General features: G+C 40.8%; 1 protein-coding gene across 3 annotated transcripts in view; it reads left to right on the forward strand.

The window, feature by feature from the left end:
* camkmt (calmodulin-lysine N-methyltransferase) overlaps positions 1 to 13,454 on the forward strand; it is a 173,207-nt gene extending 159,753 nt beyond the window's left edge. For all 3 annotated transcript variants that reach the window (XM_037781675.1, XM_037781676.1, XM_037781674.1), the window contains 2 exons: positions 304 to 435; positions 11,650 to 13,454. In XM_037781675.1, coding sequence (XP_037637603.1) covers positions 304 to 435; positions 11,650 to 11,748 — 231 coding nt within the window. In that variant the 3' untranslated portion in view covers positions 11,749 to 13,454. The remainder of the gene's footprint in view (positions 1 to 303; positions 436 to 11,649) is intronic.
* Positions 13,455 to 26,513: the final 13,059 nt, after the last annotated feature.

Below are 26,513 nucleotides of genomic sequence, written 5' to 3' on the forward strand. Positions count from 1 at the left end.
AAATTCACAAGTATGTAGGATATTACTACTGACATTCCCGTCACAACGTCTTCTGTATCAGCCGTGTGTTTACTACGTGTTTATTTGCATATAGAGCGGGGAACTGAGATTGCATCACAAGTGGCCACTCGAGACACATGTTGGAGACACATTCTAAAGCCAGGCGTGAACAGATGTACTTAGAGCTGTCCACTTGTGATCGGATCACCCGAGGTCAGGTCAGGTCAGGTCAGGTCTGAACAGGGCCTAAATTCACTATCCAACTCCAAAAGTATACTCACCATCCTTTCATTTTCTTTCCAGGGCACGGCGTTGGTGTTTGCTCCACTGCGAGGTGAAACTCTGAGACTGTTTTGTCAGCTGGCCCAGCAGGCCGGCCTCTGTGCCTCTCAACACCAGCAGTATGATGCTCAGGTCTGGGATGTTCACTTAAAGGTAAGAAGTGAGTCCAAGAATAGAAAGATAGTCAGCATGACTCCAAAGCACTGTATCCTGTAAAAAAACATTTGAATGAATAAGTCGTTGGTTTATTAAGAGAGACATAATCAATACTAACGCTGTAGGCAAGGTGCTCATAGAATCAGAGTGTACTATTATGTGAATAAAATAATACCAGTGTGACCATCAACTGCTTGTTTTTAGGTTGTTTTTAAATGGCGGGTCCATCTGCTTTCTTTTCCATTTTTTTTTTCAAATGGAGACGCCCACTCAGCCGTTTGCAAAAAACAGTGACGTACTGTAGGTTACCAAAGTAAGCTTATCAATGAGGTTATGAATAATGTGAATGCTAGCACTAGCTGAGTCAAAGTTAGCTGTGCTAAATAACTGAAATAACTGAAAGGGTTAATTTGGATTTTTTTGAAATGGGGTTGTATGTATACTCCTGTGTTTTTGTACTTTGAGGTACAATTACTGTTTTTGTGAATGGAGTCTGGTGGCTTTGAAGAGAGCGATATTACAGCTTCAGTTCCCCACAGGAAAGGGCTGTCTAACACCAAGTCAGTGAAAATATTCTAAATATAGCATACACTTGAACTGATAACACCACCCAGCTTTAGCTGGCTAGCTAAAAGGTGAATGAAGCTTCTTATTTTGCTTTGGCGGAACTTTGACAGAGCTCACAAGTTGAGCATTGTATTAAAATGGACTTGGATAAAAACCTGATTAACACATTGCTTTCTCAAAAATGTGCAGATTCTGTTGCTACATAATAAAGAAACCTGAGCTTTAATAAAGACTGGTGTATTAGCCAGTCGTTTGATGTTTAGAGACACTTTGTGAGACACAACCAGAGCTAAAACAAGCTGTCTTAACTTGGCACCGTGAGGGAGACAGACGGAGGGAAGGAGAGAGAGGAGGACAGTGGAAAAAGAGAAAAAGGAGTGACAGAAAGCACACGAGTAGGCAGTGTTAAGAGAAGTGGAGTCCAGCTGTTAACTCCATTACATGCACAGCTACAGAATAACAGGACTGCAAGGAATGGGCTAAATTGGTGCACACACGTTCACCTACACTGGTGGGACAATTGGACAGACTGGCCATTAAAGTGCCTGTTAAAGTGGCCTGAGCCTCGGCAAGGAAAATCTCACTCCTTCTCTCCTTCTCTCTAAATTTAGCATCACAATCACTCACACATTTTATATCTAAGGGACTCTGGAGCCTTTCAAACCACATTTAGAGTGAGCACACATTCACAGATTCAAGACAGGTTTAAGGCAGGCTGAGGTCAAGTTGTCACAATCCGGTCGGTGGGCGCTGTTCTCATGCGATGCGACCACATCTCAAGAAAGTCGAGTCCTTGGTATCAAACACGCACCAATAGGCCTTTCTCATCATGTTAAGGCCTTTGCACACCAAAACCTAATTTTTTGGCCGAAATTGTTGCAGGTTTAAAAATAAATACCACCTCGCGTTGTGTCAATCACGTTTACACACCGACTCCCAAACTTACGTCCGTCATTAAAGTTTACGGAACAGGTTTGATTTTCCGCAAAAGAAGGTTGTTTGACCACTCAGAGCCACCGTCCGGGCAAACGTCATCATCCAAAATGGCATGATTTAAACATTCACTCCTTCTCCCAGCACAAAGCGCTTTACAATAAAGAAATAAAAGAATACAGAGATGTGGAATTTAAAGATGGATTGTGGCAGCTGATCGCAAAACCGCTTAGAATGTGGGATGATCCCAAAGGGGGAGGATGTAGGAAAGATTAGACTGTAGTGATTGTGCTCTATAGGCAGCTAAACGATAGCTTCTTGCTAATTCCATTCATTCATTAGCCCCGTTTGGGAATAATTTTCGCAATGAAAAGAATAATACAACACATCGGACTCAGAGTGCAAGGTTTATGTGCGTAATGCTTTTTTATTGGATGACAAATTAAAAACACGTAGACTACACAAAAAATATGGACTTGGTGTGTGAAGGCCTTTACTCCATCCAATGACATTTTGCAGTGTCTAAACCTTGTCCCTTAAAAAGTTCTGTTAATATTGGGGCTGTCAAAGTTAACGCGATAATAACTCATTAATGCAACATGTCTGTTTTTAGGTTGTAGCGGGCTCAGTTTTAAAGATGGCATCATATGAAACTAGAAAACAAAACGATTCCATTGGTACCATCCATGTCATACTAGCTTGTCACGAAGGAGGACAAATAAGGCTCCAAATTTATGCTTAATTTTGGCGAGGAAAAACTGTCATGGCCATTTCCAAAGTGGTCCCTTGACCTCTGACCTCCAGATATGTGAATGTAAATGGGTTCTATGGGTACCCACGAGTCTCCCCTTTACAGATATGCCCACTTTATGATAATCACATGCAGTTTGGGGCAAGTCATAGTCAAGTCAGCACACTGACACACTGACAGCTGTTGTTGCCTGTTGGGCTGCAGTTTGCCATGTTATGATTTAAGCATATTGTTTTATGCTAAATGCAGTACCTGTGAGGGTTTCTGGACAATATCTGTCATTGTTTTGTGTTGTTAATTGATTTCCAATAATAAATATATACATACTTTTGCTTAAAGCAGCATATTTGCCCGTTCCCATGTTGATAAGAGTATTAAATACTTGACAAATCTTGTTTTAAGGTACATTTTGGACAGATATAGAATGTGCGATTAGTTTAGGCCAATGAAAGCATTTAGTTTAGGTCAGGGAAAAAAAACAAAAAAACAATCCACAATGACTTGAATCACAAGACGAGACACTTTTACTCATTCAGTATTTAACAAAAGCCACCGTCTTTGCCTAGCCCTAAACAAGTCTTTTAAGACCACATGGGACACAGGACTCAAATCCCATTCTGCTTTGTATACTCACTCATCCACTCTGACCTCCTCTGTGTACTGTAGCTTGTGTGCAGTACAAGAACGTCACATTTCCTTGACTGGGAAAAATGTTGTTACCAGTGAATGTAATCAAATTAGTTGTATATAAACCTATTTTGTTGCTGAGTTCTATTTTTTTATTTTAGAAGTAACCCTGATGAATATAGGAGAGAATAAAGTTGAATCTTCTGTGTGGTTCCCCTCCGAGTTAACACTGGGAAGCAAATGCACAGTTGCTTTACAAATAGATCAGATGAGGGGAGAAATATATATATACAGTATAGAGAGAGAGGGAACCCTTCTGAATGGAAAACACGGATGATTTTTTTTAACAAGCATAAATGGGTGAACACTTGTAAAGCACGTCCAATTTATGAGGAATGGCTTCAGATGAAAAGACTTGTAGTAGTTTCGGCCTCGGGTGGAGTGGGAGCAGCACAAGAAGTTATTTTAGAAGAAAGGACAAAAAATTCTAGAGAGCACTAAACACCGGGGACAAAAAATAAGGTAGAAAGGGGGAAAAGAGAATAAGAAAGAAGGTAAGCGAGACAGAGAGAGAGAAGCAGCTCAGGTGGGATTAAAGTGGATACTGCCATTGCCTCGGATTTAAAAGAAATACAACTTTGTTTGAAAAAGCTGCGGAAAGAATTGATTGGGCCTCAAGGCTACAGAATACAGTCATTGAATAATTCTAATGGTTCAGCACCTCAACCGCTTTGGGAAAAATTGCCACTCAGACCTGTTTTAGTGATGAGAGTTGCTTGACAACAGAAATACTGAAAAGTGAAAGTCAGACTAAAATTCATGTGGGATAAAGAAAAGTAACAAATGAATTAGCCCTGAAATTAGGCAGTTTTTTTCTTTCTATTCTTCGGCATGCGAGGGGAATGTCAGCACGTGAAATGCACACTTCCATCTTCGTGGCACACACACACACACACACACACACACACGCACACACACACACACACACACACACACACACAGCGGGGTCAGGTGCTGCGTGTGGATATGAGGACAAGTTGAAGTGGCCCCCTCAAATCTGAAGGTGATTAAGTCTCCTCTGCTTATCTTCTGATGAACACCCTGAAAAACCCCATGTGTGTGCTTGTATTTGCCTGACTGACCATTACACACACACACACACACACACACACACACACACACACACACACACACACACACACACACACACACACACACACACACACACACACACACACACACACACACACACACACGCACGCACGCACACACACTCACTGTGCACACAGCTAAGAAACAAGCTATATCACAATCCCGCACAGACCAGACATCACTCAGACAGCGTATTGGCTAGACATTACACACAAACACACACACACACACCACATGATGATATCACAGTGAAACATACACTACCACCGTGCACACACACACACACACACACACATCCAAATGAGCAGCTGCTACTCATTTGCAATACAGATTAGCTTTCTTTAGCGATATTTACTTTCAGTGGGTGGACCAGAGCACAAGAAAAATGCATATCAGAACCAGCAGTGGAACACACACACTATGGATTTAAAATAATCAAAGACGTCTCCACCAAAAGCAGGTGTATCAAGTTTGAGGGGAAAAAACAGAACTGTTATTCTTTTAATAGTGAGAATTCTAGCTGTTAAAATATCTCTAATTTGTCAGCAAACGGCCGCTTAATGTGACACTAAATTGACTTTTACTGTCACTGCCTCAGTCTTTAATAAGAATGTGTTTGAATAAACTATTTACATTTTGTAGTAAAATCAGAGCTAGGTAATATATCAATATTATATCGATATCGTGATACAAAACTACATATCGTCTTAGATTTTTGATATCGTAATATGGCATAAGAGTTGGTTTTAAAGGCTGCACTACAGTAAAGTGATGCAATTTTCGGACAGACTGTTCTAGCTGTCCTATTTATTATAGGAGGGTGTGCGCTACGATTCCATGAAGACGCCATCGGTCGGGACGGCGTTATCAGCTGTGACCATCATATGAGAGCAGAGCGGAGCGGCGGCCGTGAGCTAGCCTGTGGGGCACGCTCACATGCACTAAAAGGCATGCGAGGCCAGCCCGTAAACAAAGCACGAAGAAGCTCGGATTACAACACGCACAGACTAAGAGCAATTTCATTCTCTGCTCAGGTAGACATTAGTCCTCATTAGGGAAAGTGACTTCCCCGAAGGCTATTTTTGTAGGATAAAGGGTAAGAGTGCAATCCACGAGCTGTTTACTACAAGTGTCAAAAGCTAACATAAAACACTGCACGGTGAATAAAATTCAAAAGCGAATTGTAGTATATACAGTATACAGCCAGACACAAAGGTAGGCTAACGTTATGGGTTTTATTTAGCAAGATACCGGGAGATTAAATATGCAGTATTAACGGATGTTTTGTTAGTATTCCGTTAGCATAACATTAGCTAACTTATCTTTGTCCGGATGATTGTGTAGTTGGCATTTGGTTTGTAGATCTTAAAGGTCCCATATTGTAAAAAGTGAGATTTTCATGTCTTTTATATCATAAAGCAGATTTAAGTGCTTTATAAATACTGTGAAAGTATCAAAACACTCAATCCATGAAAAATTACACACAGTCCGTATTCAGAAACCGTGCGTTTAAAACAAGCCGTTAGGATTTCTGTTCATTTGTGATGTCACAAATCTACAAAATTTAGACCATTTCACTGTTTTAAATGTAAACATACTAAATGTGTCTCAGTTTATGTCCTGTTGCAGTGTATGTGAATGACATCAACTGACAGGGTGTAAACATGGACCCAAGCTGTTTCCTAGCAACACAATTCCGTTGCCATTCCGTTGAAATGCGCTAAAACGGAGCGTTTCAGACAGAGCGTGAATACAGGCTTATTCAGACATACAGTATGAGAATAATAATGTGTTTTTTGAACAATAAAGCATGTAAACATGTTCTAGGAGAAACCCAAAATACAAGTATGAACCTGAAAATGAGCATGATATGTGCCCTTTAATGTCATATACCTACCTGTTTGTAAATTGGACATCGGCCTCCAATGATTAACATATTTCGAACTGCTGACAGGTGAAAACACGTCAGTGACCGTAATGTGTGGCAAGCTGTCAAGGTCCTCCTAAATCGTAAGGATCAAAATCATTAACCAACTTCAGTTTTGTAATATATAGCCCCTTTATATAGCCCGTATTTGTCTTTGGGACGTACTTTATACGTTTCGGATGATGAACGATTGACAGATGACAGATGAATAGACCGGTGACAGATAATGACAGTCTACCGTTGCTCTGTACGCTACCCTCCAAAAATGGCAGCCAGCCCCAAAATGCTCCAAATGACTCACAAGCTCCTCCATCTGGCACAGACGCTGTTTAACAAACGGAACTCCCAGTAGTAGTATACTGGCATTCCTCGCTGCGCCAGATTTGACACAAGTCAGATTAGATTTTGTTTGGAATATGCTGCCTATATCTTAAGGTTTGCTTTGTGTGAAAAAAGAGAGAGCAGGGAGTGTTTTTAACAGTTCTTTACAAACCATCTCTAGACCCCCAGCTCGCTACTCTGCAGTTTCCCAAACATACACACACTTTCACCCTCTGACACAAACACACTCGAGGGACTGCAGACAGCAGGCAGGCCCGATGTGCAGCGGTAGTGTGTGTGTGTGTGTGTGTGTGTGTGTGTGTGTGTGAGGCGTGTGCTGGGACGGGCAGACAGAGCTAGCGCGTTATCCTCTTATCCCCACTGTTGTGGAATAGAGAGGCAAGCAGCTGGAGGGACTGCAAGCAGCCTGATAATGCCAGCGCTATTTTCTAACCCGCCATCTTAATCTTGTTACTCAAATGGTTGTGAAGAGAGAGTCATGAATTTTAATTTCTCTCAAACGCACACACACACATGCAAGAGAGAGAGTGTGTGTGTGTGTGTGTGTGTGCACATGTGTAGATCCCCCCGTCTCTCTCACATGCATAAATAGTATCCCCACTGTGCCCATGCACTCACACTCATTTCCCTGCCTCTTTCTTTCTGTCTCCCTCTTTCACTCCCCCCCCTCATCAGCTGCCCAGCCACCCCCTCTTTCTCTGACATATCTTCCTTCACCCTTCTCCGCTCTCCCTCCCTCTGCTCCCCTCTATCTTCCCATTTCCTACATCACGACCCACTTCTCTATTTATTCAAGCCTGTCCTTCTATCCCTTCCTCTACTCGTCTCTCCATCCACCCAATCCCTCATTCTCTGTTTCCTAATCCTGCCGAGAGAGACCCCAGACATCCGGTTCATCCGTCGCTCCCTTGTCTCAGAGCCCCTTTCCTCTCTCTCTTTCTCTCTCTCTTTTCCACCTTGTTCACTTTCTCTGCAGTCTATACAAGCGGGGCAAGAATAAACGAGAAAAAAAAGGAATGAGGCAGAGAAATAGAGAGGCAAAATGAGAGCACGAGAGAGAGAAGCTGGGGCGAAAGTGGCAATAAAATAAATGACTTGCACCTTGGAAAAGAAAAAAAAAAAAGAGAGAAAAGATTGTGGGGTCGGAGGGGTGGGGGGGTCGTGTTGAGAGCCGATTTAGCCAGCCACCCATGAAGCTGATTAGGCAGCCTGCGATCAGGAGGAACAGCTTTGCTTGTTAAACTTTTCACCTCTGCAAGCTCTTAGCCCTCACCGCGTTAAGGCCCCCCCTCCCTCCCGCTCTACTCCTCCATCTATCGCTTCCTTGCTCCTTCCGCCTGGTAGAATTTGAATGTGAATGCTGGCCGTGGTCCCCGTAGCAGGCTTAGCACAGGGGGCAGGCAGCTGCCCCTCCACGCCCAACCACCCCCTGGGCCGCCTGCTCTCGCTGTCTCAGCCTCCCCCCCTATCTCTCTCTCTCTCTGGGGGTCAGAGGTTCAACCACAGGCCGGTGCCTGGAGGGATGGCCACAGGAAGATAACGCACATGAAGGGCACTGGGGGAGAGAGGGAGGGAGAGAGGGAGGGAGAGAGGGAGCGAGGCAGACACAAGCAGCTTGTTCATATTCAGCAAAAAAAGGAGAGAAATTGGAAAAGGGCGGAATTTGGAGGAGGATGGTGTAGAGGCGAAGATCTCTCAAGACAAGGTGAGGAAAGGAGTGATGAGACGTGAGAGAGGCGTGTCATTCAAATCCCACAAACCTATTCTCTGGGTGTTGTGGATTACTTTACACAAGAAAAATTCAAAACCACCACTTTTCTGGTTTTACACCTGTGTACTTTCAACGTGTACATTGTAACTACTTTTGTATTTATCTTAAATAAAATAATAATCAAGTGATAATAGAGTCATCTACCAGGAGGAGTAGGGCAAACGTTGGGCCGGGTTAAACTTTTTTTGTGGGATGATAAAATTGTTTTAACGTTGTGTAATTCATTTATTTATTTTAGCTTCGATTATTTCAATTAGGGCTGTCAAAGTTAACGCGATAATAACGCGTTAATGCTAATTTCTTCTAACACCACTAATTTCTTTAACGCATTAACGCCACTTGCAATTTTGAGGTTGTAGCGGGCTCAACCATGTCGTACTAGCTCGTCGTGAAGGAGGCTAAATAACTCCAAACTTACGCTAAATTTTGCTGGGGAAAAACTGTCATGGCCATTTTCAAACGGGTCCCTTGACCTCTGACCTCCAGATATGTGAATGTAAAAGGGTTCTATGGGTACCCACGAGTCTCCCCTTTACAGACATGCCCACTTTATGATAATCACATGCAGTTTGGGGGCAAGTCATAGTCAAGTCAGCACACTGACACACTGACAGCTGTTGTTACCTGTTGGGCTGCAGTTTGCCATGTTATGATTTAAGCATATTGTTTTATGCTAAATGCAGTACCTGTGAGGGTTTATGGACAATATTTGTCATTGTTTTGTGTTTTTAATTCATTTTCAATAATAAATATATACATACATTTGCATAAAGCAAAGCATACAGTATTGGCCCACTCCCATGTTGACAAGAGTATAAATACTTGATGAATCTCCCTTTAAGTTACATTTTGAACAGATAAAAAGAGGTGTGATTAATTTGTGATTGAATCGCGATTAAAATATTTTAATCGATTGACAGCCCTAATTTCAATATATTTTGAATACCCCTTCAAAGCACTTTGGTCAACCACCTGTTGTTTTTTAAATGTGCCTGTAAATCAATTTGACTTCATTTCACTTTTTTGTTGCTGGAGTCCTCAGTGTTGGCAACCCGCTTGTGTCCAACGCAGCGGTACTCATTGAAATGAATAGGGGATATGCATTTATTTTCATGCAGTGCAAGGAAGCCCTCAAATGTCCGTAGCCCTTTTACCATTCTGTACTTCACCAATTACTACACACTACCTGCATATTAAACTGTCCTGTCTATAATAGTACAGTATTTGTGTCTCATACAGCTGAATAAAGCGAGAGACCAGGGATTGTACTTTCACTTAGATCTACCAGAAGAAAACTACCTACAGCCACTTTCATTAAGAGGTAGAAATATAGAAGAGTATTTAAGCTGATCTGCATATTTTAATGCTGGAAAAAATGTATTGAAACAGCTGCAACTTCATGATTTTCACGAGTGCCAATTTGTTGGGAAAACGGCACACAATCAACATTTGAGTTAGTGATGTAAGTAGGTTTGAGTTGGATGGGTGGTCACTTGCATATTACTTACATTCCGCTGACGGGAGTGAATTTGGGGTCAGTCTGGGTTTCTGTTTGTTGTGAAGAAACCATTTCACACAGTTCTCCCCTATCCTGGTCTCACCTCTCACATATACACACAGACAATCACACACTCTCACATGAGCAGACCCACTAAACTCATTTTCACAGGTCTCTGATCATTTGGCCAGACGCTGGGCGAGCTGATTAGCTGGTGCATGCCCCAACTGTCAAGTCTGCTTAAAAGGGCACTGAGTGGGCACCACATGGGCATCCCACAAAGCTATGTGTGTGTGTGTGTGTGTGTGTGTGTGTGCAGGGGAATGCTGGAACAATTAGTCAATTAATCGATTTACAGGAAATTAATCAGCAGCTATTTTTCAAGCTAAAAGTGTCAAAATATACATTGTGCCAGCTTCTCAAATGTCTGAAGTTTCAGCTTTTCCTTAAGGTCTTACATCAGAAAGCTTCGATGGAAAATGTTCACTGTTTTCGGAGGTTTTAAAGATGCAGTAATTCATGAATTAATCGACAAAATAATTGACAGATTAATCAATGATTTATTGTTAGTTTCAACCCTAATTTACATACAGTATCACTACAGCGCCATGTGGCATACTAGGCTAAACCTTAATGGTACTAATCAATTTATTAGTATTATTGTGCATACAAATCCTAAAGAATTTGATATGTGTTTACATGTGTATCAAATTGGTGTGATTTTGGGCCTCTGTGCCAGAAACCTACAAACTAGGACTTTGTAATGGGGAAAGATGTTCTGCGGTGGTAATATTTAATTCTAACTGTTCGACCGATTACTCTGTTTTCAAACTATTAAAAAGGCGTTATCAGTCTCTATAAGCCCCATAGATATGGGTCAATAGGAGCCTACTACACCCCGTAGTAGGTTTTATCATCTATTCACATGGTAAAAGCGGAAGTCAGGCGCTGACAGTGTAAAGCTCCACACAGGTTTTTCACCCAGGAGACCGGAGTTTGCATCCTGTGTGAAACCAACAATGTGTAGTTGTCTTTGTGTTCATAATTATTTTAAGCCAAAACATGAAGTTTTTCCCTAAGCTTAACTGAGTGTTTTGTTTTTGCCTAAACCCAAAGAAGTTGTAGTTTTTTTTTGCCTAAACCTGAAGATGTTGTAGTTTTGTTGTATAAACCTAAAGAAGTTGTATTTTTATTGCCTTAACCTAAAGAAGTTGTACTTTTATTGCCTAAACCTAAAGAAGTTGTACTTTTATTGGCTAAACCTAAAGAAGTTGTATTTTCTTTTGCCTAAACCTAAAAAAGTTGTAGTTTTTTTTTTGCCTAAACCTAAAAAAGTTGGTGTTCACAGAAAAGAACAAGAGAATTTGATCAATTGAATTTATTAATGTGAAAAATGTGTGGTTGTGGGGGTTTCAATAGCATGACAGTTGAGATGTGACAGGAGTTGAAGGGCTAGCAACAAAGGACTCAATCCAGCAATATTACCTGGTAAGCATCTTAAATCCCAGACACCCAGGACGCCCCGAAATACTGTATTGATGTAATTAGAGAACATATTATAATGAAACTGAAATATTGGATAAGTTCTTTCTGTAGAAATGTTGTCTGTGTAGTTGATGATTTTCATGTTGTGCATTTTTCAGATGCTGAGAGAAGGAAAAGACGCATACGATGAGAACATCCACTATCCTCTCCTCATCACCTTGACCAAAGGACCTCAACCTGTCAGCCACACTCAGTAAACCAAAACAAGTGAGCCCTCAGCTCTACACGGTACCACTCCACATGCTTTTGGATATTTGAGATGGAATGATGCTACAGAGTCATGTCAATGTGAATGTGAACCACAAGTGATCTAAGTTAGGAGGAAGAATTGCACTGAAAGAGCAGCATTAGAACATACAGGAGGGGTTCAGAGCAAAACAAATCGTGGTCACATTTTTCATATTGATACTGGCCACTTAGAGGGGTTTATTATCAGATGATGCATGGCTTTGAAAAAATATTTGAACGTGCATGTTTTGTAGTTTGAAGTGTTGTAAGAGAACAACCTTGTTTCCAAAGCAATGATACGTTTACTGTGGCTGACGAGGAAGGAAATGAGAGGCGGATATATTCTGAGCTAGTATGTTTTAACCATCTGCCATATGCCAAATAACAACTGTCAGTCTCCAAAACGGTCACTCGGTCAGTCAGCCCTTTAATCAGTTGGCCTCGTCCCTTTAAAGTTGAACTGAAACGTTCGACCAAGTTAAACGGGTTTACTAAAGGGATTTCTGCTCTAATGTACAAGTATATAACTAACATGACAAATGTCAGCATTTAAGAGAATCCGTTTCATCTTTTTGTGACAACAGTGACGCCATGTTGCAGTACTCTAGCCTGTGACGTCACTTGGTTGGTTAGATCAGCTAAGTTACACAGATAGAGACCGTGAAATACTAATGTCCTGAGACTGAGGAGACACAGGACAAAAGAAAACAAAAAGGGGGACACTATTGTATTGTTCCTGGATGTAAACAATGTTAAAACCAAGAACAAAACAGCCCATTTCATAAACTGACACTGAAAAGGAGATCAGTACCAGAGTATCAGTACCACAGCAGTGCTGGCTGTAGTGATACTGAAAGAGCCCTCCGACAGGCACCGAGTCCAACTGCAGCTGGCTGTCTCCCAATCTCCAGTCCTCTCCTCTCTCCGATCACCTGTCTCTCCTCCTCTGCTGTCTCATTAAGACCTGTTCAAAGACAGGGGTCGCTAAGAAAATAAACGCCAAAAGCACTACTTTATTCCAAAGCCCATGTTATAGCGTTTGTTTATGTAACTTGCCGGTAGCTTCTGTGTAACTTAGCCGAGCTAACCGGAGCTAACCAACCGAGTGACGTCACAGGCTAGAGTACTGCAACATGGAGGCGCTCTTGTCACAAAAGCTGCAGGAAAGATGAAACAGATCATTTTTTCTCTTAAATGCTGATATTTGTCATGTTTGTTTGAAAATGGTTCATTAGAGTGGAAATCCATTTAGTAAACCAGTTGAACTTGGATGAACGTTTCATTTCCACTTTAAGGCCCTGACACACCAATCCGACGGTCGGCCATCGGACGGTTTGGGGTCGTCGGTGAGCGTCTGCCGGCCTAGTTTTTGCCGTGTGTCCTGCACCGTCGACTCTAGTCTGCCCGTGTCAGAGGTTTTTTGGCCGATTCAGAAAGTTGAATTGAGCTAGTCGGTGAGAGAAATCACTCTGATCGGCTGTTCAGCTTCAGCGAATCAGTGCACCAGAAGAGAAACGTAAGTAAGGAAAGCAAGCCAATAAGTAAAGTCAAAAGGAAAAGCACAGATGGTTCTTCTCATTCTTCATCTTCATCTCATCTGATCATTCCAATACACGGATATTTTCACAGCGACATGAACATCTGGAATGAAACTAAGTGGGGAGTGAGAGTATTGTGGAAATGGTCGGCAAACGCTGTTTTGTTTCATGTCAAACAACGTATATTGACAGGAAGTGAAAGTCAATTGTTCGATCCATTGCAACATCAGCGCCTAGTAGCAGAGCTACGCTTTCTCCATTTTGGACTGAAAGCGACTACCGGACGCCAGTAAAACATCTGCCTAAAAAGTGCCGTTAAAAAGTACTATTGTCATATTCTACCTGTGTTGTATAAAATATTATAAATATAACAAGCGTTTTCAGTCCAAAATGGCGGCACCAGAGTTTTGTCTCTTGACTTCTATACTCTTTGTACGTATCATTACAACGACTTTTATATCCGCCGTCCTCTTCCGGTTTCCCTTTTTCGAATACAGACTAGAGTTATTTCATCTCACGCAGGCGCGGAACGTATGTGCTAAATGGCCATTGGCTGTAGTCTTTGCAGTGCATTCAAATGTAACTTGACGGCCAAGACAAAGGCGACATGAGGCGACGCAACAGTCGGCCTTCACCACCTCGTTTTTTTTTGTCGGCTTGGTGTGTCAAGGCCTTTAGTTAATCAGCCATCCAGGAAAGTGAACCGCATTGCCAAACAGTCATCTGGACCAGCCAGTCAAGTAACCAGTCTATTCAATGACCTAATATGATAGTTAATTAGCCAGTAATCCAGTCATCATTCCAGCCAACAAGCCAGTCAGTTAACTAGTTGTTCAGTCAGTCAGTTATAGTCCTGCTGTAGGTGTCAGTTGGCCCTCTTTAACCTGGCAGTATTAACCTATGCCACTGTGTTTCTGGCCCCAGCATGGAGGCCAGCTCTAATTCATTAACTATCACAGACTGTGGAGCAGCTCACAGTTTCCTTTGTGTTTCCTTTATTTCTCTTTGTTCCCCTTCTTTCCTCGTGTTAATTTGCTCTAATACAACTCATTCATCCCAGTCAGAGGTCAGTATTAAGAGCTTCTTTTGTGCATTACAGAGAATAGTACATTAACATATTAAGGCACGTTCAGACTAAGGAGCAATTGCTGCTGCTACCCAGGAGCTACGGCTCGCACAGTACACAGCAACATCGCCACGAATACAAGTAGTCCACTACATCACATTGTCATTTCATTTTTACACGGCTCTGTTGGTGTGGCTTGAACTCTACCACAGACAATACGATTCCACCAACTCCTGCTTTAGTGGTAATTTGTTAAAAGGTTGTTAACTGCCACTGATGAAAGTCCAATTGTGTCACACACATATCAATCCACATTGTGTCTGCCGTCAGGACTCCTCCAGGTTGCATTGATCAAACATCTTTGTTAACAGAAGTGGGGCTCGCCGACTGAATCCTACGTCACATACATTTAGCTGTTCAAAGCAACTTAGCGGCCAACAATCAGATCCTGTGGCAGCTGCTAAACGCTCTTAGTCTGATCCCACCTTCAGGAAGTGAGAGTGTGTCTGACTAGAGAGACAGAGAGAGAGAATACATGAAGTTGTAATGACTCCTCCTACTCGCATTTATTGACTATGGACCCCAATACTGTGGAATATATGAAAAGAATTTATGATATACTGTACAGAGCAGAATATCTTTGTATCTTTTTTCTTTTCTTCTTTTTTTTTTCATAATGCAGACATATCAATGGTCTCTCACCCCTAAAGTCCACTGGCTCCCTGACCGCAGCATACATCGGACCGGCACCATACGGGTACTGTCTCGCAAAAAAGTCATGCTGCGCCCCCTTTAAGGGATAGAAAACTGAAGATCTCATAGACTTCAATGCAATTTGACGTATGTTTCGATCGTAATTTTGACAAGTTAGTATGCATTCATCTCTTGTTATGTCTAATAATCATTTTGCGACCTTGCCTGAACCTGAGCGTTCGCGATACCTTAATAAATTAAGGTTGATCGCCACCATGTCTCTTCAGTCTTCCCCTGTCTAACACAGTGGCCGGATGATATATTGCCAGTCTGATGTATCGAAGTTCATGCTTGACGGGTCTATGAAGTGCTACATTCACGTTTGAATGTACGCAATGCCTATTAATATTTCATGGTGCATGTCTTTGGTATTGATTTAGTCTTTATATATATACAGCAAAACTGTATTGTTTTGTTTGTTTATATCACCCCTCCGATTAAGTCTGTGAAGCAGGAGAAGTAATCCTACAGTTTTCTTTCTGCTAATACCCATTATTCAGAAGTGCACATAAAAAACTTGGCACATAACTAAAACCCAAGCAAAGTATTTGTTTATAAATGAGCTGCAGATGTGTTTTTAGTATGCATGTAAAACACAAAAAGTAATAAGCAAAAAAACTGGAGAGACATTTCAGAGGCAAAGTCCCGCCCCTTCCGGCGGACCCCATGGGACCTTATTTCAGAAGAGAACGGAGAGACAAATATTTTTTTTATCCCGTTTGAACTGCCCACATATGATGTTTGTGAATTAAAAGATAATTTTGCAAGTCAAGAAAGTCTCAGTTTGTCGTAGTATCATTTCGTTTTGTGTTGAAAACCGCTCAGTGAGCTACAATCTCTTGTTTCGCACAATTATACGTCACCAACACTAGCTGGCTAGCTAACTTAGCTATGTTCCACGCACAAATGAAACGTTATCTCACCTGATGTGTTTTATTCAACAACTCCTGGACATTTTATCAGCCAGGAAGCAAAAGAACGAGCTAGACCCGTTGCTGGTGTGAGTACATCCGCTTCAGAGAGAGAGATGTCACTAACGGGACTTTTGGGTGTGTAGTCTTTCTAATAATTGTGTTATTATGTTGATACTTCAACAGTTTTACAACAAACCGCGATTTTCTTGACTTGTAAACATTTTTTTTTTTTAAATTGACTAACATCATATGTGTGATTCATGGCACAATTCAAACAGAATCAGGTGGTCCACAGGAAGGGGCGGGACCTCACCTCTCTATATTGGAAATCTGGCTGCTTGAACAGGAACACAACGCAGCCACATCCAGTGGACATCTGGGGGTTAGAATACGATTTCAAATTGATGAACTATGTGCGACCATAGATCTTGAACGTCCTCAAAGCCTCAAGAGCAAAAACATTCATACACTTCAGACCAATTGCTTCTCTTTTTTCTTTTGGCATATTTTTTTGTTTCTATCGGCACAATTAAACTGTTTTACTCAGGTCTTTTCCCATGCATTCAGCTGTTTCCTGTTTCTTGTGGTATTAAAGAAACGCCAAGTGTCAGCGTGGGCCACTCCAGCCTAAAGTTGTACTATCACTAGTAACCGTGTTTCCATATTTCACTGTGATCCATTGCTGCGTATACAACAGCCAAGAAAGCTATGCAGTATCTCCCCTACGGCTGCTGTTTACATCTCTCATGTTAAAAGAATTTAACTCACCTTCAGAAGAAATGAGAGGTATTTCCTTTGTGTAACTTTGTGTAAGTTAAGCCAGTTTTATCAGTGGTCTCAATTGCTTTGAGGAGTGAATTGCATTGCAAAAACGTTCCCATTGCAAAGGGTTTAGAGGTGTGTTTATGACATTTTTATCTGTATATGCCGTTTGCTGTATACCTTTGATATCTGCGGGCTAACAACATCAATACCATCCAACTGTGGACTGTGACTTCATCACTGTCTAATGTGACATCACCACCACTGACAGTAATGTCATTTTGCACAATTGGCCCCACACCGTTTACCACTTTTATCACTAGCGCTGCATTGCTGCTCCTTGCAACACCACTTGCCTCTTTTCATGGCAAAACTCTTCCCACGATGTGCTGTGAATGACTACGTGATGTCACATTTTTTCCACAGTGATGTCCGTCACTCTTTGTCGTGACACTGACACTTCTCACTGTGACATCAACAGACAGTCAAGGAACCACTGATAGTCAGTGTTATTCATAGAAGGTAATGTGCTGCAGCTGAGCTCATAACAGGAGTGCTCTATTCCAACAGATTTATGTCACTGTATTGTGGGATGTCTCCGCTAGGCTATTTGTTTGATTATTAAACTAAATTCTTAGATTTGTCGGTCATTTTTTTTAGGCCATGTCCACACTAATCACTAATCCAGATCAATTTCAAATTATTGGATTCTTCTATCCATACTGATCCTTTTTTTTCCAACCACCAAAATCAGAACTACAAGACAATTTTAATAAAGTTGAAAGCTGCGTCTTTTTTACTTTGTAGGAACACAAACATTTTGAAGTACAATTATCATTTGGTTTAATATTGTTTTGGAGTTTGACGATAGAAAAACAAAACTGTATTTACTTCAATGAAATATTTTAAATTGATCCACTTTAGTGTGGACATGGCCTCACATATAGCCAAGCCCGGTTGAACAGTAGTACGCAAAATAGTTATGAAATTTATGTATTGATTCGTGGACATGGACACGGATTTCACTCATTTTTCGAGATGGTCAGCACGAAATCAATTCGTATGTAATCCACGTAATTGTGAACCGGGAAAGTATAAAATAGCGGCGGAACGCTGCGGTAGGGAGGCGGTCGGTTGGAGGGTGGGTCAAAAAACACAGGACTTTCGCCCAGGAGACCGCTGTTCGTGTCTTGTGTGAAGCCACAAAGTAAAAAGTTGATTTAATTGTCACGTAACTTACGTACTTAAGGTACCATAATGTAATAAGTGAGATTTTCTTGTCTTTTATATTATAAGCAGGTTTAAGTGCTATATAAATACTGTTTAAACTATCAAAACGCTCAATATACGGAGAATTACACACAGCCCAGTATTCAGAAATTGTGCGTTTGAACAAGCCGTTAGGATTTCTGTCCTTTGTGATGTCACAAATATACAATATTTAGACCCATTACAAGGTTTTAAACATAAACACTCTTAATGTGTCCCAGTTTATTTCCTGTTGCAGTGGGTGTAAATAACATCAGCGACAGGAAGTAAACATGGACCCAAACTGTTGCCTAGCAACGCAATTCCGTTGTAATTCCGTTGAAATGTGCTAAAACAGAGTGTTTCAGACAGAGGGTAAATACAGTATATTCAGGCAGACAGTTGAGGAAATAAGTTGTTTTTTTAACATTATAGCATGTAAACATGTTCTACGTAGAAACACAAATACAAGTATGAACCTGAAAATTAAGCACGATATGGGACCTTTAAGATACGGCACTTCTGGAGTAATTCTAACCCAAACCGTGATCTTTTCCTAAACCAAACTAGTAGTTTGTTGCCTAACCAAGTTGATCTATTCCTAAACCTAAGTACTTTTATTTTGAAAAGACTGGAACGGATATTGACATCTGCGTAAATTCGTAGGGAAACAAAAAATACCGTGGTTGAAAGTCGTTGCTGAGCGTCTATGTGTCTATGTATACGAATCAAATAGATAAAATGTTGTGCTATTTCACAAACTGCCCGTGAGACTCTATTGCTATTAATGAGTTTCTCTGTTCAGTATATTACATTTTCCCTGCTTCACCTGTAACCAATGGGTAATGGATGTTGTCTTGCAGTTAAGGGTGGGTGGTTTTTTGATGAATGAATACAAATAATACATTTTCTTCAAGACATGTGGGACTCTGGATTTTTTTTCTTTTTTGAAATTGTTACATTTGAAAAATGGACAATTCATCACATCAGCTATAGCTACAATGTTATTTATCTAATATAATCTTCTACAAAAAAAAAGCAAAATTATTTAATTATTACAAATAAATACATTTTCTTCAAGAAATGTGGACCTCTGGACTTTTTTTCTTTTGAAATTCTCATTTCAAATTGGACAGTGACACATCAGCGATAGCTACAATTAATTATTTATTTAACATAATGTTATACAATAAGCAACATTATTTAATTATTTAAAAATAAAATTAATTTAAACTTTAATATTTCAGTTACCACAAAACAAAAAAAAGACAATTATTCTCTGTCACCTTGCAGATGTCTATAGATTTCCTGTGATGATTAATATAATAAATGCTTATTATGTCGAGCGTAAAGCTGCTTGTGATATTCCATTATTTACAATCCGGTGTTAAATTGATCACAGATGTAATAAAGTTTCCTTCAGAGCTCAGATCGGCCGTGGCTTGTGTTTCAAACACAATGGCCATCCTGCAAGCTAAGCTGATGCATACAAGGTAACACACACAGATATACACACACATATGTGCTCACACACACACACACCCATATCAAACCCATTCAACAGTCTACCCCTCCACAGGAAGAAAAGAGAGAGGGATAAACAGGAGGGAGGGAAGGCAGTTACACAGCAGCTAATCCTGCAGGCTCACTCTTCTGTTTATCAGTGAGAAGGAGGGAGGGAGAGTTAGCAGAAAGGGAGGGACCGCGAGGCCTCCTGATCTGTCTTTTTGATATTTTAAAGAGGTCTGTTCTCTCCTCCCCAACACTCTGCTGGAGAGAGAGAGGAAGAGATAGAAAAAAGCTGCAAAGAGAAAGAGAGAAAGGCTGAAAAAGACAAGAGGGCAAGAGGAGTAGGAGAGAAAAGAAATTGGACAAGACACACTGAATGGCTGGAAGGAAAGGCAAAGTGAGACCGCTGGAAATGAGGCAAAACTAGATCGAAACAGCGGGGAAAAAAGCTTCAGCCGTGAAAGAAAAAGAGAAGCTGACTGAGAGACTGAGATTGACTGGCGGAGTGAGTGATCGAACAGAGAAAAAGAGAGAGGACAGAGTGCTCCCGGCTCGACACAAGGGCCCCATTAACTTGACCACTTGCCCTTTGCAACACAAGGCAAGGCCGCCCACTGCCCCCTCCCACCCAATTATCCACGATTAGGCATCAGTGCCACTGTGTCAAGATGGAGAATGGGTGAGAAAGTAGGAGAGGGGGGAGAGAGGCTGAGCACATGGAGGAGGAAGAAGGGGACAGAGGGAGTACGGGGAAAGACAGTAAAGACTGGAAGGAAGTGAGGGGTGGCCGAGAAGGACGACAAAATAGTTGTTACCGTGGAAGGGATTTGAGCATTCTGATTTAGCACCGTCCACGTAAATGAGTGTGGCAGAGAAAGCTCAATGCACAGTTGTCCCACTACTGTGCCTTACAACGTATCTGTATTTTGCTTGTGTTTTCGATATATCATTTATGTGTCATCAAATGGGTGTCTCACTTTGCTCTTTTTTTTTGCAGATGTTTTTCTAAATTGAAACATAGGTGTTGCTCAATGTGGTGAAAAGTTTTCTTCAGTTGCTTGTTGCGCTTTGTCCGTTTGCATGTGTCTCCTTAAATCCAAAATTAATTCTTTTGGTTTTTGGCCACTTTGGGGATGCAGAATTATGGAGGGCCGAACCTGCCAAAATCAAAAATCAATAAAAAATGAAATAAGGCCCACAACCCGCTGTATGGAACCGGGAATAAAGACTGGAGTTGATAAGCAGACAGCGTTAGCTAGCATAAAGTCTATAATCTATACACTTTGATGTCAAGGCTGACCTGTTGAATGACAGCCCCCTCATTTGCATACAGAATGCATGAAAAAATTGTATAAAGAAAAGTAGACAGACATAAATTAAGCTTGGGAAAATAAATAGGAGGGAAACATGCAAAGGAAAATTAATGCAGAAATAAATAAATAAATGAATACACTACATATACAAATGGATACATTTAAAAATAAGTAAACATTAAATAAATAAAGTAAATAAATTAATTTCAAAGTTTATAAAAATAAATACATAAATAAAAGGGAAAATTAAATAGAAAAGTAGATAGACAGGGGAATTAATACAAATGTAAATAAATAATGAAGCAAATTAATGAGAAATATCACTTTATGTCACATATTATCAATTAATTAATTTGCAGTTTGTGTTTCTTACCTTGTGACCATGTAAGTCCAATATTCACTGTCATTTTAGCTCTGTTTTCGGTCTCTAACCCAACTCCTCAGGAAATATCTGGCTGTTTAATGCCTAAATGCTCCACTATGTTCACCGGCTAGTCACTAACTATGTCTTTCTGTTGTTTAGTGCTAGTGGGTAGCATACAGGTTTATCAGAGCTTTGTCCCTGAAACAGCTGCTTTAGGCCCCGATCAGAGACCTTAGCTTTTTTCTTGCAGATTTGTTTTCCAAATGAAACATATGTGTTGTCAAGGTGGTGTAAATGTTTTCTTTCAGTTGCTTTGTCCGTTGCATGTTGTCTTCCTTAAATCCTAAACTAATTCCTTTGTTTTGGCCACTTGGGGAGGCAGAATTATGGAGGGGAGGCCGAAACCTGCCAAAATCAAAAATAAATTTAAAAAATTGAAATGAGGCCCCAACCTGCTGTATTGAACCGTGAATGAAGACTGGAGTTGCATAAGCAGGACAGCGTTAGCTAGCATATAGTCCATCTATATACACTATGATGTTCCAAGCTGACCTGTTGAATTGACAGCCCCTCATTTGCATACTGAAGAAAGAAATGCATGATAAAATGTATAAAGAAAAGTAGACAGAAATAAATTATAGCTTGGGAAAATAAATAGGAAGGAAAAATGCAAACGAAAAATAATGCATAAATAAATAAATTAAATACATACATATCAGAATGGATAGATTTAAAATACAGTAAAAATAGAAATACAAAAGTAAATAAATAAATTTCAAAGTTTATAAGAATAAACACATAATAAAAGGGAAATTAAATAGAAAAGCAGATAGATAGGGGGAATTAATACAAATGTAAATAAATAATGAAGCAAATTAAATGGAAATTATCAATTTATGTCACATGTTATCAATTAATTAAATTTGTAGTTGTGTTTCTGACCTTGTGACCAATGTAAGATCCAATATTCACTGTCCTTTTAGCTCTGTTTAGGTCTCTACCAACTCCTGAGGGAAATGTCTGGCACAAACACACACACACATTTCCCCGCACACGCACACACACACACACACACACACACACACACACACACACACACAACACACACACACACTGCCTTCAATAACACAATATCCTCCGTCCACATCCCACCACTGCAGTGGTTTATTTCAACATGGATAACGAGTTACAGGTGACCTTGTTGTCCTCTGCTAGCAGCTGTTGTGCAGTTAAATTATGCATTTTACAATGCTACTCCTGCCTACATGCCAGGAGGTAAGCTATTATTCGAGCGCTTTACATCAATACTCGTGTTCCAGTTTACACCGGCATGCCCGGTGTACATTGAACCGTCATGTGATGTGAACCGTCAGGCGTGGTAGTATGGACGGAGTTTAATTCTGAAACGGCTCCTCGCCTTGATGGAGATCATTTTAGTTTCAAAACCGCGTTATAAAACAAAATGTATTAGTGTGGATGTAGCCACATTGCACTTCGAGTACAGTATAACACACACTATACAGTACACACACCACGTTATTAGGCCGACACATGCAAACCAGCCCCAGCATACGAACACACACACACTGACACATTAAACAAATCGTCCTCACCACACTCACCACGGGCTCAGCTGCGGTCCAGCCGTGTTGTTGTCATGTTGTGCTTGTTGATACTCTGCCGCCAGCTAGCTGGCATCCCCAGGAGCCTTGGGCCTGGCACACCACCACTGACAGCGCACACACACGCAATGCACACACACACACAAACACATACTACATACTGTATATCAACATAGTCTCTGCCCTCACTTTGACTGACATATTTCTGGGTACCTGGATTCCTGCAGCTATCCAAAAAGTCTTAAAGGTCCCAAATTTAAAAAGTGACATTTTCATGTCTTTTATATTATAAAGCAGTTTAAGTGATATATAAATACTGTGAAAGTATCAAAAGCTCAATCCACAGATAAATACAGACAGCCCTCATTCAGAAACCGTACGTTTGAAACAAGCCATCAGGATTTCTGTAACATTTGTGATGTCACAAATCTACAATGTTATAGACCATTTCACAGTTTTGAAAGTAAACATTTCTAAATGTGTCCCAGTTTGTTTCCTGTTGCAGTGTATTGTGAATGACATCAGCTGACAGGAAGTACACATGGACCAAGCTGTTTCCTAGCAACGCAATTTCGTTTCCATTCCGTTGAAATGCGCTAAAACGGAGTGTTTCTGATAGGAGGGTGTATTCAGGTATATTCAGACATGACAGTATGAGAAAAAATAATGTGTTGTTTAAACATTAAAGCCATGTAAACATGTTCTTAGTAGAAACACAAAATACAAAGTATTGAACCCTGAAGCATGAGCATGATATGTCCCTCTTTAACATGTCTTAATTTAAGTTTTTGAAGTACAAGGTCAAAGGAAGAGGTATTTCATTTGATCTGGGCACAAATTAATTGCCTGTTTTGTTCAGCCTTTGTATTTTATTTCATTTCACGACACTGGGAATTTTAATTACATTGTTTTATATTTTTGTTATGGTAAAATAGTATTCAGACTACACCTTTATAGGTGCATTGCTGCTCCTTGTGTGGCCATGATCTGCACTTTAACCGAGGAATAGAACATGTAAATGCTTTATTTGATTTTAGGGCTGAAGCAAAATCGTAGAATGCTTCCTCTTTTGACGGTATTAAGAACGTCCTTAAAGTTCATTACTAAGGGCTGTCAATTGATTAATATATTTAATCCGCCTATTAATCGCATGATTTGTCAATAGTTTAATCACGATTAATCACGAAATTTATCGCGTGCTACTACTAGTCAATGCTTGTGCTTCCACCAGATCAGTCCACAGATGCATCCCAAACCTCTACGCTCTGCTCCACTAAAATACACACCTAGCCTATTTTTGAGAGAGCACGCGTCGCATTGCTAAGAGTGTCTCTTTCCGAGGGGATGCACCTAAACACCAGCTCTTTTGTTTCTGAAATGTAAAAAACCTATTAATTATTTTGTGAAATAAACATCTTTTTTTTAAAATTTATTTCACTGAGTTATATACCGAGTTATATATCGAGTTCAATACCGAGATATACTATGTATTGAAAATGAAATCATCCTTACTAGGGCTGTCGATCGATTCAAATATTTAATCGCAATTAATTGCATGACTGTCCCTAGTTAATCGCAATTAATTGCAAATGAATTGCACAGTTTTAGAGTTTTTCAAAATGTCCTTAAAGGGATATTTGTCCAAGTATTTAATACTCATATTAACATGGGAGTGGGCAAATATGCTTGCTTTATACTGTACAAAATGTATGTATATTTATTATTGGAAATCAATTAACAACCAAAACAATGACAAATATTGTCCAGAAACCCTCACAGGTACTGCATTTACATAAAAGCATATGCTCAAATCATAACATGGCAAACTTGCAGCCCAACAGGCAACAACAGCTGTCAGTGTGTCAGTGTGCTGACTTGACTATGACTTGCCCAAACTGCATGTGGATTATCATAAAGTGGGCATGTCTGTAAAGGGGAGACTCGTGGTACCCATAGAACCCATTTACATTCACTGATCTTGAGGTCAGAGGTCCATGGACCTCTTTGAATATGGCCATGACAGTTTTTCCTCGCCAAAATTAGCGTAAGTTTGTAGCGTTATTTAGCCTCCTTACGACAAGCTAGTGTGACATGGTTTGGTACCGATGGATTCCTTAGGTTTTTATTAGTTTCATATATAGTATATACAGTGCCAGTATCTTCACTCTAGCTTTAAAGCTGAGCCCGCTACAATCTGAAATTTTTTTGTGTTTTGAGTGGCGTTAAAGCAAATTTACATTATTTCACGTTAACTTTGACAGCTCTATTCATTATATTTGCCAAAATCTGCGGCAGGTAGTATATTCAGGGCATGCACTGGCACTTTTTCTCACACTCAATGAGATACAGACGGTGTGTGCCAGGTGGGCTCAGGTGGGTGCACTACTGACAGTTTGACACCGCACTTGCTTCCAAGGCCAAAGATTAACAACTGAGCCATAGTGTTTCGGTGTAGTGTCGTGGTATGCGTTACAGTTAGCGCATCTCTCAGACCAACATATTTACACCCCCTCCCCCCCTGCCCCCCACCTTTTGCACCGCCTCGGTCCATCGCCCCCCAAAATCTCTCAAACCTTTCAAGCCTTTTCCTCTCTCTTCTCCTCCTCCTCAAGGCAATTTGAGGAGGGCTTTTTAAATGATCCGCTCATTATCGGTAGTGGAGTCACTTTGCTTTTCTCAGCTCTGTCTGCTTGCCTTCCTGCTTCCTTTTTCCCCCTCTCTCCTCTTCTCTTAATCTCCCTCTGTTTTTAAGGGGCTTTTTTTCTGCTTGCCCCCCCCCACCCCCACTCCCAACCCCCCACCCCTCCCACCTCCTCCCTCCAGAATGGCTTTTTTGGTCCGTTTGTTTGTGCTCATGAAGTGGAATGCAGCAAAGTCCCTGAGAGCATTTTTTCTCTTTTTTTTTTTTTTTTAATTTAGAAAGCCATCGAGTATGAGTTGACATGGCAGAGTGGGAGCTACCCCCATCTCCTACACACACACACACGACACACACACACACACACACACACATTCACAACGCACACCTGATGCTGGCCTTGACGACAATAATGTTTTCCATTACAGGAGAAGGAATAGAGAAATATGTGGAGGTGGAATTCTGTGGTATTAATAGAGTCACCTGGAGTTGGGTGGAATGGGATACTGTCTATACAGAGTGGGAAACGGGTGGGTTTTACTGTGTTTATTATTGTGTATCCTTTAAAGAAAACACCTTTTCCACTTGGTAGACATGTTTAAACAGACGTAAACACACGTAAACTCACTTGTGCATTGACTCCCATCTGTTTCTTCGAGGCTTTGCTGGCTCTGTAGGCTGCTTGTAGTTATCCCCATTTACCGGTTCAGCCCCTCCACGTCTAATACCCATTAAAGCTCTCCATCTGGATATGCAGGAGGCTATGTTCACTGACCTATTAGCTGACTGTAGCGAGCTGAGGTCAGTCAGCAATGTATACGCACACACACACATGCACGTTCACGCAGTACAGTGATGCTTACACATGAGCTTATAGCAACGGGCTGCTAATTAAGAGGGCTGCACTGTTGACGAAAGCACTCAGCTTATCGCCGGTTTAAGTCAGGCCGGGTGGAAGCGAGGAGACACAGAGAGAGAAAGAAGGAAACAGACTGCTGAGACATATA

This window comes from Sebastes umbrosus, chromosome 10, assembly GCF_015220745.1.
Source record: "Sebastes umbrosus isolate fSebUmb1 chromosome 10, fSebUmb1.pri, whole genome shotgun sequence".
Classification (NCBI taxonomy): Eukaryota; Metazoa; Chordata; class Actinopteri; order Perciformes; family Sebastidae; genus Sebastes; species Sebastes umbrosus.